Genomic DNA, 21,364 nt, shown 5'->3' with positions numbered 1-21,364 from the left:
CCAGTACCATGTCTGCTTAACTTCTTGGTAACTTTTCCCTTCAAAAAAAGAAGTGGCCTCTGAAAAGAGAGTTCAGTACTTGAACAGATGGACTTAACAATAGAGCAGATGGATTTAACAATAGATCTTGAAATAAAAGCTTGCCCTTTCCTTACCCCTCTTCCCTAGTGTTGTGCTATTGCTATTGAAGAACAGAGTAGTCCATTTCTTAAACAAAAGAAAAGAGCTTGTAGGCTTGAATGTGCAGTTTGCTACCTTGCAGTCATCTGCTGCTTTAATTAGTGCAGGCCAACCCTGCTTGAAAACTTGGTCAGAAGCCTTACCAGGTTCTGAATTCAGGCCTGGAAGTACGACAACTTGGAAGTATGAGTTATGGATGATTTTTTTTGCCTTTTCCCCAGATATCCAAACATATCGTGTGAGCTGCTTACATCAGATGTATCACAGATCAATGACAGGCTGGGAGAAGAAGAATCCTTACTTATGAAACTGTACAGCTTCCTCTTAAATGAATCTCCTCTAAACCCTTTACTGGCCAGTTTCTTCAGCAAGGTGCTAAGTATTCTTATAAGCAGAAAACCAGAACAGGTGAATATTTTCAAGCTCTCCAATTTAATAAATGCTCTAATAAAGTTGTAGTACTCAGCAATGCTGCTTTAAGACTGCACATTTGAGGGATAGCAGTGGAGTGAAAAAAGTGTTCAACTTCCATATTAGCTGAAGACACTAACTTTTTAATGGTATGCACATGATTAAAAAATATATCTGGATGAGTAATATGTATTTGATTCTTTGATTCAGATTTGCCTGAGCTACTTGTGCAGTCAGTGTGTGAGTGCCTACCTTTTGGCCTAGCTTAGCTCAGTATTTTATATGGTGATATTTGAATTAATTCTTTTAGAGGTGGAGGTGAGTGAATTCAGTCAGCAGGAGTGGGTCTGATTTGGTGTGAATAATTGTTATACAACAAGGGGAGAGACATTTGGAATCCTTGTTCAGAAATGTTGTAGTACTCTGTGTGTCCCAATACTGCAAACAGCTGCAATGAACTGGCTCTCATACCTGAGCAAATGAAGGTAGCGACTCTGTTCTCTATCTTTAATTTAGCAAGCTGTGTATTTATTTGTTGTTACGTTATGGTTTTGCTCTGTTGAGCTTTGATCACTAAGCAGGGGTGAGAGTAATTCATACCAAAAAGGAAAGCTGACTGTGCATTGGATTATAAGTAGTTTATGGTCAGCAAGTTGGCCTTGAGAGGAGGACCAGGACACCGCACATAGTATGGATCTGTCCTGTGCCACTTCTGCTACTCTGTATGTGTGTATTATTTTATTATGCCCTGTACTACAAGCTTTAAGTGGTAAAAGTATTTAAGAAGTTCGAATTTATTTTCTCCATTTGGTAGGAGACAAACTAAAACTGCTTGCTGCAATTTACTATGTAAAATACAGATAAGCATATGTTAGCTTGCTTCTTTTTAATTTCTAGATTGTGGATTTTTTAAAGAGGAAACATGATTTTGTAGACCTCATTATTAAGCACATAGGGACCTCTGCTATCATGGACTTGTTGCTCAGGCTACTGACTTGCATAGAACCTCCACAGCCCCGGCAAGAAGTGTTAAATGTAAGTGAAATGTCTTGAAGGATTTTTGTCTGATGTCTGAGCTGTAAGATGGCTTATCTTCTGCTGGTTTTACTAAGTTTATTTCTTAAATGGGCTCAAAGTAGATCTGCGGGTTTTTTTTTCTTGGAGCTGCCAATACTTTTCTAGTGGAGTCACAGCTTTGGTGGGGACTACCCAGAACCTGAGTGGCTGGACTATTCCCCTGGTCTTTAATATCTAACTTAAAACTGCCAGATGCAGTTATGAACACTCTTTTTTGGCATCAGGAAGTTTATTTAAAAATTATACCTAGGGCTTTCTTTTCTTCACTTGCTCAGAAACACTGATTTTACTTTTGTCCTTTTTACTGAAGTCCTGTTAGTCCTTGTTTAGAAATATTGGCAGTATGACTCGTGGCAGTTGTTGAACAACTTGTTTTAATTTCATTAATTTTAATTCATTTTATTAACTCACTTGGATAATGTTCTTACTAACACCCACAAACACTTTTACAGTGGCTAAATGAGGAGAGAATTATCCAGCGGCTTGTGGAAATTGTACATCCATCTCAAGATGAAGATGTAAGTATTGGTCTGGCACTCTTCTGGGTCTGTCTGTTCAGCAAGTTGCTGTACGACATAGTGTTAGAACTTGTAATTTTACTGTTTTCTGCTTGCTTTTTTTTCAGTAAGCTGATAACAGTGTTTAAGCGTGGTCACTTTGAGAGAAGGCGTGTGGCTCTTCTCCCCACCCTGTTCTTTCCACTTCCTTTTCTCCCCTCCCCCTTTCACATTTTTTAAATTGAGTCTAGCATGTTACTACTTTTCCAGTGAAAAGCTGTTTTTCTGTTCCAGAGGCATTCAAACGCGTCACAGTCACTCTGTGAAATTATTCGTCTAAGCAGAGACCAGATGTTACAAGTACAGAACAGTTCAGAACCAGACCCACTGCTTGCAAGTCTAGAGAAGTAAGTTGGTTTGCTGAACTTCATAATTTTTTCTTCAGTTCATAAATAACATGATTTTTTATGTTTTGACCTTGAAATCCTTCAGAAATGGCAAGCTTTGCTTTTCAGGTGAATTTTCTTGCCTACCTGTTCTCTGTTTGTACGATTTTAAAAAACTCAACAAGTAAGCAGAGCCCACCTGGATGACTTCCATGGGGGGGGGTTGTCTCATTAAAATTCTGTATTGCTGAAGTTAGTGGGATCAGACATGTGGAGGTCAGCTTGATATTGTGCAGGGTACGCATGGGAGACTTTGGGTTTGATCTGTTATTTGTTTTAAGTTAATCTAAGTGTGTTTCTGGTAGAGGAGATTCTCCTGTATTCCCTTCTCCCCTTTGCTGCTTTTGGGTTTAGGCTTGTGTGGCTGTTATGGTAAGCTAAATCAGGTTTTTGGTCTGACTGAAAACTTCCTTTTTGTAGTGTTGGTGGTCAGATCAAAGAACTAGATCTAGGGATATATGGTTGGGGCAGAGAGGATGGGAGTGATTGTCCTAGTGGTACCTGCTAGCTTGAAATAGCTACTAGTTTTCTTTGTGTTATCCCATTATTTCACATGGGCAAATGGTAGCTACTTCTGTTTAACAGCTGTGTCCTGAAGTAGTGTTATATCTGATGCCAGTGCTTTTCTTTTCAGACAAGAAATCATAGAGCAGCTGCTGTCTAATATCTTTCATAAAGAAAAAAATGAATCTGCGATAGTCAGTGCAATCCAAATACTCTTGACCTTGCTTGAGACAAGACGACAGACGTAAGTGTTCTTATTTTGCTTAAATTATACTTGCATAATTTAACTAAACTACTGATCAGCAATAGCAAGTGTCTTCCATGTACTTACGACTGAACCATTTTTGTGGCCTGTTGTAGCTGAAGTAGAAGCAAACCAAGCAATTGTGATTGGCGTTACTACGCTTTCACCAAATGAGTGGCCTTTCTGCAGTTTTTTTCTAGAAGCTAGTTTGAGTCCCACTTGACAGATAAATTATACTTCATCCATTAGTTTCTGGATACAGCGAATAGATTAAATATGTACAGTGCAGTGGGTGGGTATTGACTTTAAAAAAGTTATTGCAACTTCACTTTGAGAAACTGCTGAACAGATCTGTGGTACATTCAACTTATATTGTTCAGGATAGATGAGTGAAGCTCTTTATCTGCCTCAAAAGAGGAAATAGAACAGCTGTAATATTTAATATCAAAACCATATTGGAGGCTTCAAGCACAATAAACCTAAAAATGGTAGGGTTAGTGTTTGGATCTTGTTGAACCATTACTTCACACTTCATTTATATTTGTAACCGTCTGTTACTTGCCTCCTGCTCTTTCACATACCTTGAGAACCGTGACACTCAAAATCATACCTTAAAGATGTTTTACAACTAGTTTTGATACTATCAGATTTTGCTTTTGTGTGTTTTAGATTTGAGGGCCATATAGAGATCTGTCCTCCAGGCATGAGCAATTCAACATATTCTGTCAACAAAAGTGTTTTAGAAGCCATAAAAGCACGCCTTTCATCCTTCCATGAACTCCTACTTGAGCCTCCAAAAGTAAGTGAGACCTCATCTTACCAAACTAATTGAAACAAGACTGTTACTGTGTGACTGTATCTTAGGCAGGTTATGATAACAAACAAAATCTGGTTCGACAACTTTCGGGCAAGTGCCCAGGCTCCTTCCCAGCCTGTTGTGAGCTTTGCTTTTCGTTGTTGTCCCTGAGCCATTATGTTATGCTAATTGATGTGCTTTTCCAGTGTGAGCTTTAATTGGCAGAATAGTCTTGACGCAATTACTTCTTCCTGAAAGCAGTAAAGTGGTTTGCTCTATATTCTCAAGGTGGGTCCTGTTTTCTGCTTGGAAATCGTATCTGGATAAGGAACATGGACTATGGATGCCTCAGTTGTCTGGAACTTTGGCATGGCCCGCATGAGGCCTGCACAAGTCATCTAGACTTGCCCAGGACCCAAGTAGAGTAGCTCCACGTTGTGTACCCTGTGCTCTGGGCATGTTAAATTCTTTGGGATTTTAAACTGATTTAAGCAACTTACCTATGTCATGCTGTTGCAAAAGATAAATACAAGGTGTATAAATAGGGGGTTCACCTAGAATCTGTTTATATTTTTCCGCTCAAATTTTCACTGGCAGAACTTCAGCTGGAGTACTGTACCCTGAAGTGGGTCCATAAGAGAGAAGGACCTGTGGGTTGAAATGAAAACAAAGACCAGAGGCATATAAAATATTAGATGAGGGGGTGTCAAGGTAGTGTTAAAGTTTATTTCAGCCTGGAGAAAATTAGACCTCAAGATTTCAAAATGCAGCAGAGGTAATAAAATGCAAAGAAACTGTTTTATCTTTATTGCAACAACATGGCAAGATACAGGTCTATATTACAGTAAAAGCAGGGTCACATTAAGATACATGATTTATTCAAATGTTAAGTACATCCAACCATCAGAAAATACTCATCTAGTGAAGTTATTGAAGAACCTCCTTAGATTATTGCCTTATGTGAGGAATGGAATAAGTGAATTAGCAGGATGTCAGCCTCTGCAAGGGTGGTGCTGGTCAGGCAAAAATGACATCCAGTGTTACAGAAGGCAGTAGGGGCCTCCTTGTCAAAATATGTTTGTGCCTTAGGATAGGAAGACACTTTCATTATGCAGCGAGCAGGGGAATTAATATTTGCTGCTAGATTTTTTAGCTGTTTGGTAGCTAATACCAGACTTTTCTTATTGGCACGTAGTTATGTGACAATAGTTCTAGTTTGTTAACCAGCTAAAATTTCAATGTAAGAACCACGAAGCTTATGGCTGTAATACAAGGATCCGTAGTGCATGGAAAGAGATCATTGCTGTGTTGGAAGTAACTCTTTCAACTCCTTCAGAGACTACAGATGGAGCTTGTTTAGTGTATAACACTAGAATAAGGCACCAGAGAAGCTTGTTGCTTAATGAAATTGATTTCAGGTATATGAAGTTAGGGTTTTTGAAGCATTATTTCGATACTGTCCACTATAGCTGTACATCGATTAACCGGTGAGAAGCATTTCCTAGGAAGTCTACCCTAATTCCTTGGGTAGAATGCATCTACTTTAAGATCCTGTCTGTAGTTAACAATCAGTTTTTACATTGTTGTTTGTTTCATATAGCTGCTTTTAATGCTTCCTGTCTATGGAGTTAAAATAAGCTATAGTGTTCAGAACTAAAATCCTTTTTGCAGGGTGAAGGTAAGGCTTGCTGAAGGACTGATTGTGTGTTTTTTTTTTTAAGCACTACTGTGTCATTGTGCGTAGTAATGATGAGCTGGTTTTTTTTAAAGAGATTTTAATGGGGTTTATGTATGTACTTTTTTCAGAAAAGTGTCATGAAGACAACCTGGGGTGTATTGGATCCACCTGTGGGAAACACACGCTTAAATGTGATTAGATTAATATCTAGCCTTTTACAGATGAATACAAGCAGCGTGAATCAGGAGCTTATAGAGCTTAACAGCATAGGAGTAATATTGGTAAGAACTTTATGCCGCTTTCTTTATTTTTATGGATTGCTATTAAGATCGTGTCTGTTTTTTCTGTCACTGCAGATAACTTGTAGTGTATTTTCCAGCCTAACTTTTCAGCCTGTTTGTGTTGTGGCTTCTTTTGTACTGTTTAAGAACTCCTAATATTGGATTTTACTGTTAAATTCATCGTTCTGAAGTAAGCATTTTCTTCCTATCACTTGACTGGTTCTTATTCTCTACACCTTCATAAGTACATGAAGTGGTTTTCTTAACAAACTTAGGTTTTTCATCTGTGTTCTCAAATTTTCAGCCATGTTCAAGGCTTCCCTGCTGTTTTTGTACTTTTCCTAAGCTGTTCCCTCAAAACCCCTATTCCTTTCTTAATAATATATGGGACATAAAATGGAATTTCAGCACTGTCCTATAAGAGGACAGTTACTCTTGGTAGCTCATACACCTTCAAAGGAAGATGTTGCACAAAAAACTTTCAGTCAGTTAACTTGCTGTTTTTTCCTAATGTGGAATGTGTACCTTGAGTAGTTCCTACTTCAGCTATAGCAGGACATACTCTTTTGTGTTTAGGTTGACCAAAAAATTCAAATGTTGGTATGAGATTAAAAACAACTATCAAAACATGCTAGAATTTATACTACAGTTTCTGAATACAACATGTAAACTTTTTCTTCTAAGCAGGCAGTTGCAAACTCAAAGTGTAAGTATTTTCGCTGCCCCAAATTGTTTTATATTAAAATACCTTTTTCCTTCAACTAATTTAATACAGCTATGGTTGTAATGTCTTCATCTCAATTTCGCCACACAACTTGGGTTTGTGGACAGGTGCTAACTTCACTGTAACTGAAGATTTCCTAGATGTGTTGTCTAAGGGAATGTACATGATATGAGCATTTGCATGTTCTTATAAGTAGATTATTTTGTAAACTAAATTCAGTGAGGGTTGAACATGCTTTTCTGTAGCAATTTTTACATAAAGAGGAAAAGTAGTTAGAGCCATATAAACTTCTCAGTGCTTCACGCTGTTTGCTGAAACAGCACGTGGTTTACTGTGCAGACTTGACTGTTAGGAAGTGTCTAATTCCAGTAGCATATCTTTATGAGAGGCTGTCATTAGTTTAGGAGGACTGAAGGAAAATTGGAGATCTTTAGCCATATTTTGAATGAGACTTAAATTGTTTAATACTGTTCCAATCACTGCACATATTTCCGTAACTAATTTCATTTTACCAGTGACAGTGATCATTTAAGTTTTGCAGTAAGAAGTCTAGAATAACCAGACATAAAGCTTGGGAAAAAAAATCTTTCCTATGTTTAAGAGCAAAAATGTGGAGAACAAGGAACATGACTAAATAAACACTGCTAATTGTATCTGAACCTCAGTATTTGTCTTGTGTGAGGCATTTAATAATCTTAAATGGCATCTAGATTATCTAGGTAGCCTTCTGTAACAGAAGAATAAAATTAGTAGACGACAGGTTCAAAACACGTAGAAATGATTTTGTAAGGAATCTCACTGAAGTGAGGAGCACATTATAAGTGGTGGTGTAGATCCTAGAAGGTTAAGTGAACTCAAAGAGAAGTCTGTCAAGGGCTACTAAGGTCAAATAACACTTCTGACTCTGGGTGGCAGCTAGCAGAAAGAATGTAAGTGGGGAGTATCATTCCTCCCTGTCTGTCTTTTCTGAAAGTGCATTATTGGTTATCCATGGGATAAATCCAGTTACAACTGACTTTTTGTTCTGACCCCATATGATAGCCCTTGTGTTCAGATACAATAGCAAGCACAAGAATTAACATATTTGTAGGTCACAAATTTTCTCTTGCACAATAATACTTATTGAAGAACTTAAAGAACTGGTTCTTGTGTAGTCATTCAAATTACTTGCTAGGGTGAGATTATTGGTTATGTTTAATGAAAAGACCTTGGTTTGTCTAAACCTTGTTGAATTTGTTTTTCAGGACATGTTCTTTAAATATACATGGAATAACTTTTTGCATACTCAAGTAGAAATTTGTATTGCATTGATTCTTGCAAGTCCTCTTGAAAGCACAGAAGATGGCACAATTACAGATCAGGATTCCACTGCGGACAATCTCTTATTGAAACATGTAAGTTGTGGTTTTTCAGGGAATCTATTGAATTTTCTTGCCTCTGGGCTATCATAGTAAAATTGGGATATATTTTATTTATGTATAGAAAGAATATGAATATTTATCTGTTTTTTCTTAATGTCAGTTTGGGGTGTTAAACCTGGGAGTCCTTAGAGGAGATTTTTGCTACCCCAAAGTGAGTGTGTGTGCAGAGCTGCAAATATCTATTTTCCTTGAAGGAGAAGTTCTGTTATTTTTAAGAATTAAAATTGCTATTTCAATAGCTTTATGCTACTGCAACTCAGCAGATGGAAGGAAGTAGAATTAATGTAGGTTTAGCTTTTAGGTTTCTGATTGCTGGTTCTGAACTTTAAACCTTTTGAGAATGTTCATCCTAAACCTGAAATTAGTTGGCATGTAAGACTGTATTTGTTAAAATCAATTGTAAAATGTGTTCTACTTTACTGTTACTAAGCATATTTTGCTCTTTTGATAGCTCTTCCTTAAGTGCCAGTTAATAGAACGAATACTTGAAGCATGGGAGATGAATGAGAAGAAACAGTGAGTAACTAGTTTTCTCAGTCCCTGCAATTGTCTACATAAGACTTGAATTGTGAAACAAATGTATGACTTATAACTGATCTGGCCAGTTCTAAAAACACCTGTAGGTTAATGTTTGCATTAAAGCTTTCTCTCATACTGCTTTTTGGCAGCATTCTAATGCATTTTCCCATGACTCTTTGAGGAGACACTATTTGTCATTCTTGCTGTGTTTAAGATATTACTATGATCTTCAAAGTCTATCCATATCCAAGCACAGAAACATATGTTAAGTTTTGAGAGGACAGGAAATATAAGCAACTGAAAATTATTTATAAACACATCAAAGTATAATACATAGTGGGGAGCAACAGACTCTGAAGTAGTAAAAGCCAAGTCCTCAGCAATGGGCTACCTTCTAAAAGTATGTGTTTGTGCAAGAACAAGAATGAAAGTTTCAAGCAGCTAATGTTGCTGGAAACTGTGTTCATAGCAGGAGAAAAACCCCTCTATCTTCACCTGAAGTGGTAAAACAGCTCTCTGATGGCTCGTAAGTTTGCCTCAGGAGATAGTGAACAGTAAATGTTAGAGCTAACTTACCAAAATACTGAATTAGCTGACTGGGATAGTGTTGCTGGTTTGCTGGTGTATTATTTGAGACAGTTCTACTTCCCAAAATATGCCTCTTAGTATTTGATGTGAATCAGTAAATATATGGCTAATGTAACTGACCTGAAAATAAGGATGTTCAAGTAGGTGAAGAGGGTGCTACAAAGAGGAATGTGACTTAACTGTAGAAAACACGCTCTCCCAAATGTATTTTGTATCATAGTCTCCTAAGGTTATAGAGAATTGTCAACTTCTTCACAAATTAGACTCTCAAAGGAGAGAAGTACGGAAAGCTATTTCCATAGATCCAACCTAGAACTATCCATTGATTGAATAAGAATGTTCTTGATCCAGGGCTTACCATAGGGATGGATGAATTAAATACTTAGTCTCATGTTTGCAAATACAAATTTGGAAAATATTGTTGGAAACCTCAAACTGTGCTTTCGTCTGGAAAGAATTGATTTTAGTTTGTGAGAAATGAGCAGGCTGTAAGTAATTCACCCTTTTATCCAATTTTGTACAGGTATGACTGCAAATATAAGTTTTTAAGAAGAGGTATTATTAGCTTAGCTGCTTCAGGAAATGGACTTTTCTTTTTATGCTTTTGTATTCTGTCACTTAATGTTATTTTGAGCAGCTCTAGGAGCTTGATAGTGGCTGCTTTTTGCTGGTAAATATCTGACATCTGACATAGTAAAAAGCTGTTTGATTCACTCAGATTGATAAGCATTTGCTAACAGGAGATAAAATCATGCTCTAGCCTTTTTGGCTAGGCAATGGCAACTCAATCCACTTCGTCAAATGCAAGTGCTTTTTATGGCATAGCCTGTATTAGAAATTATAACCTTTGCCACCATCACGTGTTGCTTGTTTTGAATGTACTTGTTACCTAAGCAGTCAAGGAAATAAGACAGGAATCTCAAGCTGTTTCTGTAAACAATGTGATACTGTTTCATTCATGACATCTTGCATTGACGTAACATCATTTCAGTTACCTCCTGTGTTAGATGATGATAGTGGTGGAAAATCAAGTCATGTGATTTGTGTTTGCATAACATAAGCTACTTCCTGAAGTGCTGTCACTTTACAAAGATTTCAGTCAAGTTCATGGGAGGTTGGTCTAGTGTGTCTTTCTGAGTGTGTCTTTCCTGTTTGTTTGTTTTTTTTTTTAAAAAAGCACAGAACTTTAAAAAGCTGACACAGCAAATGTCAGGTTAGTTTGCAGCTAAATGTTAAAAATTCAGTCCAAGTCAGAGCTCTTGCTTCAGCTTTTAGGTCAGCTCGAAATTGGTTCCAGCTGATCATAGCTACTCAAAGCACTACTCTAAATGCTGGTGATTCCTATTCTGACAAAGCAATTCTGTCACAAAAATATTCAAACCACCTTGTAATTGTACTTCTGGTATGTGCTTAAATGTTGTTCCTAAACTCCAGGAAAGCACTTATCCTGACTTAAATTTCAGTTGGTCATACCATTCCATCCCTGTAGGCTAAATGTAATGTTAAGAAGCTCTGCAGTACAAGGACACACATTGGATTTAAGAATTTTTGTTTATGATTATGGACTCAAAGCTCAGAGAATGTTCCCTGTATTGAGGTTTTGGAAAATAGTGTCAGCAACAGGGATTTCCTAAAATCTGTGGATCTGTTGTTAATTGTCTTTATCAAGGTAATGCTGTACATTTTTTCTTTCTACACACAAACGTGAAAGCAGAAATAATCTGTTAGATACTCTGCACATCCTTCTTAAAAGACTTAACAAGCAGGTAAACTACCGAACTGGCTTAGTGTAGTCAAACCAGTTGGTATCAGGAATTCTTCAGTATTTTTCTGAACCTTTGGTTTTAGGATGCAACTCTTCTGCTTAAGAATCAATACGTTATTTGTGTTAAGTAACTTCTTGACTCTGGTAGAGTGTTTTATAACAAAATATAGTAGTACAGTTGGTCTGAGTGTGGGCAGTTGAATTCCTTTTGTCTCTTGCAGGGCTGAAGGAGGAAGGCGGCATGGCTATATGGGTCATCTTACAAGGATAGCAAACTGTATTGTGCATAGTACAGATAAGGGGCCAAACAGTACACTAGTCCAACAGCTCATTAAAGGTAATGTTAATGGTCTTACGTTTGTCTTCGTGGCTTTCAGTATCAAATTTTGAGGAAATGAATCAAACTTAAATTAAGGCAGCAGTTGGATAAAAGAAGAAAATATTACTTCTGATGCATTCAATTTTAAACCAACCATCCTTAAACATATGCTGAAGTCCTTTTTAGTTTTTTTCAAACAGTATCAAAACTCCCTGGAATAAATGCGAAGAGATGCTCACCTGCTTGATTTGGACTTGTTTGCTACATGGAGCAATCCTTATGGATTTAGGAGGATGTATATGTCCTTTGCAGTATTTCTGGTAGAGCAGGAGAGAAAAATTAAAAATTAAGTGATGCTCTGTTGTTGATAATATTAAATTGGGGTTTTTGTTTCCTATGCTAGAGCTTCCAGAGGAGGTCAGAGAGCGATGGGAGACATTCTGCACAAGCTCTTTAGGAGAAACTAACAAGAGGAATACAGTGGACCTGGTAAGTAGTGATACATAAGGTATCAAAATTTACTTGGACCCCAGTTTCTTTTTGTCATTAGCACAGCCAGTCTTCCCAGCTACCATGTACTTGTGTCAACAAGTACACCTTGTTGCTGAGCTATGGAACTGATAATTCTTTAGTTTACTTCTCAACTAAAGCTGTACCATTAATATTTTGTATGGGAATCTTCTAGTAGCTCAGTTTGTATTATTCATCCCAGACAATCGCCAGGAAGGAAGACTTTTTTTTTTACAGCTTCAAGTTAGTGTCCTTAAACTCCTGTCTGCTTGAAGCATACAAATTAAAACTGCAGAAGCAGGTGTTAATTGCTTTATGTACAGTATGTAAATGAGCCTGTAAGTTTAATGCAAAAATGCTACCTGCATCCCGCTGCATGTGTTAGTGACCTTGCTTAAGTGAAGTAATTTTACATACTTCTGTTGTACACCTGTTACATTTCTTCTGCTCATAGCAGTAGTGATTACACTTCTACTTAGGTTTAGCTTTTTTCTAAGTGTATGAAGAGGTTTTGTGTAATCGTGTTAAATATACAATTTTAAGAGTAATCACTTGCAGAGGCAGTTTCCAATGTCAACAGACTGATTACTAACATACCTGACTTCTCTAGGAGTGCAGTGCTTTGCATGTGGCTTCATTACCTTGTGCTGATGCTATATTAATTGGGCTATTCCAGTATAATATAGCAACTGGAACATAATGCTAATGTGATGTGTGTGGCAATAGAAGCAACAGGAAATTAATCTGAAACTGTGCAATTTGTGGAAATGACCAAATGATCTACAGATGATATTTTTTGTGTGAGCCTGTGAATGCAAAGTAGTTAATAGTACTTGTAAAATAACAATGTTTTCCTCTTGCTAGAAACTAATGCTTGGTCAAGGCCAAGAGAAGAGTCATCTAAACAGGCAGAATTTTAAGTTCATTTATAATTAATAACATCATAATTGGCTCTTCAGATACATAATCATTTGCTTGGGTGTACTTGATGTAATAACAGTTAAACATCATTTAAAACATATCTCCAAACTCCACAGTCTTCAGCTGAATAGAAATACGAAGCATTAAAACAAACTCTTGTATCTAAAATGCCATCTGGAAGATACAGTGTTGAATTTCTAAAGTTATCGGCTTTATTTCTGCTTGTGTGATCAATTCTTATGAACATTCGATTAGCATTTAGTTCAAAGATAAACAGTCATGGAAAGCGCATTGTGGTGTAAGAGACAGTAAAAAGATCTCGGAAAACTCAGCTTGTTGTTTTACTCAATCAAGTTTAAGTTGATTATTGCATGGGTCTATCCTGAAAGCCCAGCCCCATGGTATTTCTTCCCAGTCATACTGTCCTCTAATATCCATGCTTTTGATCTGTGACTTGGTCTCCATAAACCTGTTCTCTCCATCTATAAACCTGGATAACTTGATATGTCTGAGTGAGCTCTTCTGTAAGCTTATGAAAGCATCCTCGTTTAAAACAGCAGCTTACTAGAACTACTGTTTATACCTGAAAAATTATATGCCTAATTTGAAGTGCAGATTTTCAGTGTCCCCAGTGCAAGATCTTAAGCACACCTTTCTTAATATTCTGTGGACTTAGTTATATTTATTACTGGGTAGATGAGTAGACTGATTTATTTGATTCAAGGTTTTCCTGTCCTAAGCAAGCTGTTGAGCAAAATGTAGTTATGGGTGATATAATAGTTATGCAAACAGTTCCTGACCTGAATGACCAAACTATGGTTTACTGTTTTACTTGATTTTCTTCAGTCAACTTCCTGGATTTACTAAGCTTAGATTATCTGATCTTTATGTGTATGCATACTCTTACAATGTGAAGTTCATTTTAAAATATGTAAATAAGTTAGCTGTGTGAAGGCTACGGAAGTAACTGATTTTGTGAGTACTTCCAGTGCTTCAGTGATCTGGTGCTCAGCAAAGAAAGGTCTCTTACTGTAATGGCACAAGGTATGTCATCCTGGGGTCCCATGCATAATGAACTGCTTCTGCAGCCATGAGACTGTTCTTGTATCAGGGAAGTTGACTGTAAATCTATCAACACTATCCCTTTCATTCTCTTTCTCCCTCTCTAGTCTTTTCTAGCTTGCAGACAAGTTCTTGTGGCATTTTCTAAAACAACAGTAACTGCAGACTTAAGTCTGCTACGTGCTTGCTTCTCAGAGTTTCCCCAAGACACTTTACAGGAAGCTTCTTTTTGTTTTTTCCACTGCTAATTGTCCTGTTAGAAGGTAGGCAGTGCTTTGCTAAGCTTACCTACTTACACTTACCTAGCTGAAGATAAAATACATGTGGAGTAATTGTTCATTTTCCCTTTAGACAAGGTGCATTAATGAAGCTGGTACAGTGAAGAATGCTATACAATTTATGATGCTAGGTTTGTACAAGAGACTCTGTATAACTTCAGGTGTGTCTTCATGGCATCCTTCCAATATTAGTCATGATATTGAATGTTTGTGAGGCATACTTAAAGACTAGTTGAGGAGAGTATACTTCCCCTAAGACTAAAAATAACAGTCTACAGGACAAATTGTTTGTTGTTGCCTTAAAAGTCACCGTATGGTTCCTTTCCCTTAAGGAAAATCCTTTTCAATATTACTGGGAAATGAAGTAGAAAAATGCCACACATTAGAATTAATTATTTGCAAAAAGTGCTTGTGCTGTGTGTTAGTGTTAGAAAGAGACTGGTCTGAACAGTGAGGAGCTTAAGTAAAGAATTAACTACTCGAATTTGCAGTGGTCATTGCCACTCCCTTACCTGGCATTATTCTGCCATTTATTTATTAGGGTGGAATAATGCTAGTATCTTCTTTCAGGTTTGTGCTTCAGCTACAGCAGCTGGCAGAAAACAAGAGAAGCAACTAATGTATCTTAGGCTTTATGTCCTGTTGGTTCCCAGAGGGAGAGTTTGAGGGAGGAGAAACTGTCTCGCTAAGAGTTCTGAGCTTGTTTCTGCTATAGCAGTAAGGGCAGGATTTCTAGTGGGGATTAACTTGTTCATTAGTAGTAACTAAAACTGTATAAACAACAACTTGGTTTTTGGTGTCATTTTGCCCAACAAGTTGCAGTTGTAGAAGGAGTAGTTATATTAACTTTTGTCCTCTCAAAATGTTGCCACTTGAGGGGCACTATCTAGGGCAGCTCAGCTTGTGGTATGGAATGCCATATAGTTAACTTGAAGTGTGTAGACTTTGCAAGAATATTTTAATAAATATACACTGAGCACTAACCTTCAATGGACTTGGTCTGTCATTTGATAACAGTTCTTCTCCAGACACACCAAGCCCAGAGATTATTTGGTACATTACTATTCTTCCCACCTATTGACAGTTTTAGTGTTAATAGGTCAGGTTTCCTTCAGAAATTCACTAACTTGAAGTTGGGGTACTTCTAGAATGAAATTGCAGCATAAGCCTGAATGGTAGATGTGCAAGAATAAAACCTCCCAATTTTTTTTTTAAGTAAATGTTATACTAACAGAGTTAAAAGCATAAAAGCACAATATACTTCAGGTAAAAACTTTCTTCATTTCTCTATCTCCTGCATGTGTGTCCTGACTGTAGCATTGTGGGAGCATAGAGAGGCATCTGTCTTTTATGAAGCCTTGTATGTGTTTCAGTACTCCTTTTGTATAGACTTGTACTTTCTTCAGAAAATAAGAAGAATCTATGAACCACCTGACTTCACTTGAGAATCTGTAACATGGAGCTCTGTGGGTGTGTAGAGTAATGCAATATGTTATAGTGCCGTATAAATTTTGTCATCTGTAGATGTGCTTTATACTAGTGATCCTTCACAGAGTATGTGTTAAGGGTCAGCTGTTGCTACTGTTAGTTCAGCTAGTTGCTGTCCCAGCTGAAATTGCTCTTGGAGTGCTGTTCTGTTTGAACATGAGTACTTCTAAGAACATGTTGCTTAGATAGCAGTGTCACTAAACAAACTACTCCCACTAGTTCTATGTCAGATCATCAGAAAAATATCTTCTTTCAAGTGTGATGTTCAAAATAGCAGTTGCTGTGGCAACAACTCCATGTTTGTTTCTGCAAGTACACATTGGTTGTGAACTTCTGAAGATTAACTCTTGTCTTTTTGTAAATGCTGTAGATACCTAAGACAGTTTCCTTTTCATTTTTATATATAGGAAAGAAGGAGGATCTCTATGTAATCTAGTATTTTCGTGGCTACTAATTCACTTGCGCTGTTCAATATATTTCATGCAGTACAAAGATACGATGCAAGTTTTGTCTCATTTTGCTTTAGATAACTGTCAGCTGTAGGACTGGCTTTTTTAATGTTAAATAGTCATTCTGAAGTAGTCAAAAGGTTTGGCATTTTGGGGGTATCTAATACTTGTGTGTGTTAATGTGTTAATGCTATTGAAATATTTCAGTGACTATTTTATGTGGTATAGCGGTTGGGAAAACGAAAAAATTCAGTTTCTTGTTTCGATATGAAACTGAAAATTCATCTAGATAGTCTGAGTATGCTTGAGTGTCTGTCCTATACTATGCAAATGACTGAATTCCTTTGTATAGGTTACTACCTGCCACATTCATTCTTCCAGTGATGATGAAATTGACTTTAAAGAAACAGGTTTCTCACAGGATTCTTCCTTGCAGCAGGTGAGTTGAATTCTTCTAACAGTGTAAGTTGTTCTTTCTGTAAAAATAAAGAAATTTTTAAAAAGCAGTGGAACTTGTAGTTCTATCACAAGTAAATACAAATCTAGAAAGTTTAAAATAAAACTTAGACTTTTGGGTGCACACAACTGTTTTATCAAACCCAGGGCTATGGTTTTTAACACAAGTCACAATATCTTGGTGTGTCTTCATTTTTAGTCTTTGATCATGCAGTGTATGCAGATCTCTACTTATTATGCCTAAGAACACATTTTATGCACCAGCTGTCTAGCTACGATGAACACAGTTTCTATGTTAACTTTAGTTCTTAGTAGACATAGATGTTTGAAATGATGGCTTCTAATTGTGTTTTCTAGCAAGTGTGAATTCCTATGAAAGCAAATATGGGTTTGTTTGGTGTTGGTAATAGATTTTTTTTCTTTTTTTTAAAAAAAAGGACCCTTATTTTGATGAGGAAACAATGAGTATTGGCTATTTGTTGTTACATGCTTTTAGTGTTCGGCAAGATGTCAAGCTCTGCAGCTGTCACATCAATATAAGTGAAGAGCTAAGTAGGCTCCTGTGCCAGGTTGTATCTAGCAGCTTGAATGTTTTTAACTTTATAAGCCCTTGGTACATGGCAAGCATACATAGCCAAATCTCCCTGAACTAAATTTCCAATGAACTTAATCACTTATTTTTAAATTCAGTGTGTGCTTTTGACAACTCATTTGTGAGTGTTTCAAAGATGAGTATTTATAATTTAGTTTAATGAAGAAAAAAAAATTGAGACTGCCTAGGGAATCCACAGATCAACCAGACTGAAAGCTTAAGTCAAAGCTGTGTCCACATTGAAGTTTTGATGCTATCATAGCTGACTAATTGATAAAGATACTATTTAAAATGGCTATTAAGAGTGTTTTGTGATAAGCGATTATGGAGAACACTGCCATTTTGAAGAAGAATGACAGCATTTCTGTAATGGTACTGTCCAATCTGTAATATGCATATCTCTCATTTCTTTCACTGGTGGTGAAAGAGCAGGAGCCACGCGGAACAAGATTGTAGATAGGTCCCTTGTAGGGAATACATTAGTTATCTGGGTTATTAACCAAAATCTTTCAGCTCACACTAACAGCTATGTCGTAACTACTTAGTCTAAGACTGGCTTCAGTGCATCTTCTATAGATTTTATTAAAAGCAATTGCTTACCTAAGTTTGAATTGTGGGTGGTGGCTTAAGTTTTACGAATCAGATGCATTTATCTGACTTGGTGATTTTGTACATGTGAGGTGCACCTGAATACAAATTTTAGAGCTGCTACAGATAGCATGCAACTTATAATGAGGAAGTAAGATCTTCAAATATCTCTGCTTTTCATGCATCCACTTGATCTGCCATGCTGAGGCAATCCCAGCAGTTCCAGGTAGTTAATCTGGAGAAATGCAGACAGTCCAATGCTCTGTTTCTTTCAAGTTTGTCACTGTTTTCTTAATCTTTTTTTCCTAAGCCAAGCTAGTGAAATATGCAGTCTAAAGTAGTCTTGTGAAGAAAGCAGGATATTAGACAAGATAAATCACTGATGGGAAATGCACTGAAATTACTTAAAGCATTCTCCAGCTGCAAAAATTAATTCATAAAGGTTTCTCTGGCTTCAGCTAGTATACCCTATTCTAGACCTATAGTTAGAGGAAACATAAGGTAAACTTGAAAAATTCAAGTAGACCCATTAGGAATTGGATAAGGGAGGAAAATACTAAGGAACCTATTCATCTTCAGTTTATTTTTGTCAAATTTAACTTCTGCTTTTATGGAATTACATTTGCTATGACTTCTTTCTTTTGACATCAAAATCTAGTTCAATACTGTTTTCTTCTAATGGAGACCCTTTGTTCCAGAAAGGAAGGGTTCTAAAGATATGCTTTTTATGTAAGTTTCTGATCATCAAAACTGATGTCTTTGAAAATGTGTTTCATCACCTGGTTCTGGATTGTAAGGTTTCTTGTGCCAGCAGTATTTAATGTGCTGTCTTACTGTGGCTCTGGAAACTTTTACTCCAGGAAAGCATTCTTATCCTGTTCTCCACCAGCTTAGTAGCACTTTCTGTCTCTTTTAAGCATACTGAAAATATATTGGAGAATGGGATAGAACTGTCTAGTGTCTGAGATATGCAAGCAATTCATAATGGTGTTTTATATACTTGTAGGCAATTTTGATGTAGTGCTAAGATTTCACGCTAGTTATGAAGCTAGCTGATGTCATAAACAGAAAACTAAGGCATGAGGTTTATCCTGGGAGGGGGTGGTCTGAATGGTCATACCTTCTGTAAAACAGAACAAGTCTAACTTCTTTTGGGTTTTTTCTTCCCATAGAAGTAATTCATTGATGTCTTTCAGTCACACGTGCTTTTTAATATCCATAACAGTGAAAATATTTTACAGCAGAAGAGCTCAGTAACCAGTGTAGAGCAAAGTAATTATCTTATAGGGAGGACAGTCAGTAATTGACTGTCTACCTGTGTCATGTTGATATACTAACTGTGTTAGTATCAAATCCTAAAACTAGCAGACAGTAATGTAAAAATTACATCAAAAACGTAAGAAAGTTCTTGCACTAGCGCGGTTTAGCATAGTGACCCTACCAGTCATGAGGGTTTTTCAAACCCATTCCCAGCCCTGGTATTGTCTTGCTGTATACCTCATCCTTCTATATCTTCTCACTTTTACCTCCGCTTTTCATAATGCCTTAATCCAAACTTGCTTTTTTTGACCATTCTCTTGTTCTCTTCCCATATTCACTTTGTTCAGCTTTACCGCCTTCTTCAAAGGTTTTGTCTCTAAACTGTGCCCGTTTAGTTACCTGGGCAAGAAGCCAAGAGAGTTGATGTGACAGCTGTATTTCCTAGTGTATCTTAGCATTGGCTGACTTTACACATGGATAAACACTATTAAAAGTCCCTAGAGAATGTGTGATAATTCAATTATAGTCCTGGGAAATAAGGACTGCCTTATGGATAGGAGAAAATGCCTATGTGTACCTTAATGTGTGTATACCCATCTGCTGCCAGTTGACACTAGTGTCTTTATTAAAAAAAAAAAAAGCAAAGCACAATTGAGTCAGTGACGCTGCACTGAGATAAAATGTTCAATAGTTTCGTTCTAGCTGTTGAATAGCCATTGCTGGTGTGTGTGCCTGGGACTGATATTTCTAGTGATAACTACATGGTAAATATCTAACTGTTCATTAGTATCTATATATAATGTACTTTTCTGGTTCTTACCATTTACAACTTCATGTTATTTTGAACAAAGACAGCTTTTTCTTTTATCTAGTATACTGTGTTTTTCACTTCTTTGGGGTGCATTTGGAAAGGTGCCTGTTAACATGATTAAACTAGAGATTTAACTTTCTTACTGAGAGCTGCTATTAGACTGGCTTTCAAGTCAGTAAATGTAAGTAGGTGTGTAGTTAGTGTTACCATTTAAAATCCAAATGTTAGGACAAATAGTTTTCCTGTCCTTTATGTTTAGACTAGAGACTTGTATTTCTTTGGAGCAAAATGGGCAAATAGGATTTAGAGTATTATTAGAATCATTATATCACTGTCGTTGGTCCTGGGGTTGCCAGGCCTTTTCTGATTATCAGATGCAACAAATGACGTCCAATTTTATTGACCAGTTTGGCTTCAACGATGAGAAGTTCGCTGACCAAGATGACATCGGCAAGTGAGTATAATGCTATACTGGCTTTGACTACAGTCTTGGGAGTTTCTTTTCTTACCGTGTATTTGGCTGTGCTTTTGCTGAGGATAAATACAAGCGTTTACTAATGTGAGGCACTTGCCAATCAGTCCTCTGTTTTTGTACCATGTATGTGGATTGATAGAAGCCTCCCTGAACAGTTTACAGAAGAAAGCAACAGGTTATCTTCCATTTCTAATGTCCTGGTTGTGCCAACATGAGAGCACAATGCTTGTGAATAAATAACTAAACTAAACTCTGCTTTTGAAAGCTATGTCTGTCCAATGACATGGTATTGTTGGGGGCAATTCAACTTTCTCAGTGCCTCAAGGTGATTTGCCCCCCCTCGCTCCACTGAATCTGTGTACCTGACCAGACGAATAGCTCTACTTTTAGGTTTTCCTGGAAAAAATGACAGGGACAACATGTCTGAGTGTACTTTTCTGTAGGGGACAGTAAGGAAGGGCATTGTAAATCTACCTTTGTTTTCAAGGATTAAGTCAGTTAAGAGTTGTTTCTACAAATAGGGTAAGTGATGAGGAAATGAGAACAATCACGGTGAGGTTAAAAGAAAATGAAAACAAACCCACCACAACAAAAATGCCCCACCCACCCAAAAAAACCAAACCAAAACAAAAAAAAACCCCAACAACCCAAACCTGAGCTCTTTCTTCAGTTCCAAGTAAACTGATGCCATAATGGGACAGGGAAAGAATGGGGCTTCTTGCTGAAAATAGAGCTAATCTTGATTTTGTAAGAATTCATGGATTGGGTTGCAAGAACGTGCAGATAAGAGTAAAAAGTGTTACTTGAAGATGGCTTCTAGAAGGGTAAAAGACAATAAAATGTCTCAGCGCTCTTCTGTAAGATACGTTTAGTAAGTGACGGTTGACTGAAGCTTGCACATGCCATTTAAGAAGCATTACTGCCTTTTTACACTGCATGATCTGCTGAGATTACAGATTAAGATGATGGGAGAGGAAGTAACTTTGTTAGAAGCAAGTGGATTTTGGCAGAGGTAGGAGTTGAA

General features: G+C 37.1%; 1 protein-coding gene across 8 annotated transcripts in view; it reads left to right on the top strand.

Moving 5' to 3' along the window:
- Positions 1–21,364, top strand: part of PPP6R3 (protein phosphatase 6 regulatory subunit 3) — a 67,067-nt gene that overhangs the window by 27,481 nt on the left and 18,222 nt on the right. For 7 of the 8 annotated variants that reach the window (XM_064452374.1, XM_064452368.1, XM_064452369.1 and 4 more), the window contains 13 exons: positions 402–588; positions 1,489–1,626; positions 2,121–2,186; positions 2,460–2,572; positions 3,246–3,359; positions 4,029–4,158; positions 5,962–6,114; positions 8,083–8,232; positions 8,711–8,775; positions 11,353–11,468; positions 11,854–11,939; positions 16,511–16,597; positions 20,222–20,319. In XM_064452374.1, the coding sequence (XP_064308444.1) occupies positions 402–588; positions 1,489–1,626; positions 2,121–2,186; positions 2,460–2,572; positions 3,246–3,359; positions 4,029–4,158; positions 5,962–6,114; positions 8,083–8,232; positions 8,711–8,775; positions 11,353–11,468; positions 11,854–11,939; positions 16,511–16,597; positions 20,222–20,319 (1,503 nt within the window). The remainder of the gene's footprint in view (positions 1–401; positions 589–1,488; positions 1,627–2,120; positions 2,187–2,459; positions 2,573–3,245; positions 3,360–4,028; positions 4,159–5,961; positions 6,115–8,082; positions 8,233–8,710; positions 8,776–11,352; positions 11,469–11,853; positions 11,940–16,510; positions 16,598–20,221; positions 20,320–21,364) is intronic. The other variant, XM_064452371.1, reaches the window with a different exon arrangement.

Source organism: Phalacrocorax carbo, chromosome 5 (assembly GCF_963921805.1).
Source record: "Phalacrocorax carbo chromosome 5, bPhaCar2.1, whole genome shotgun sequence".
In the NCBI taxonomy this organism is placed as follows: Eukaryota; Metazoa; Chordata; class Aves; order Suliformes; family Phalacrocoracidae; genus Phalacrocorax; species Phalacrocorax carbo.
This window is presented reverse-complemented; position numbering and strand designations above follow the sequence as displayed.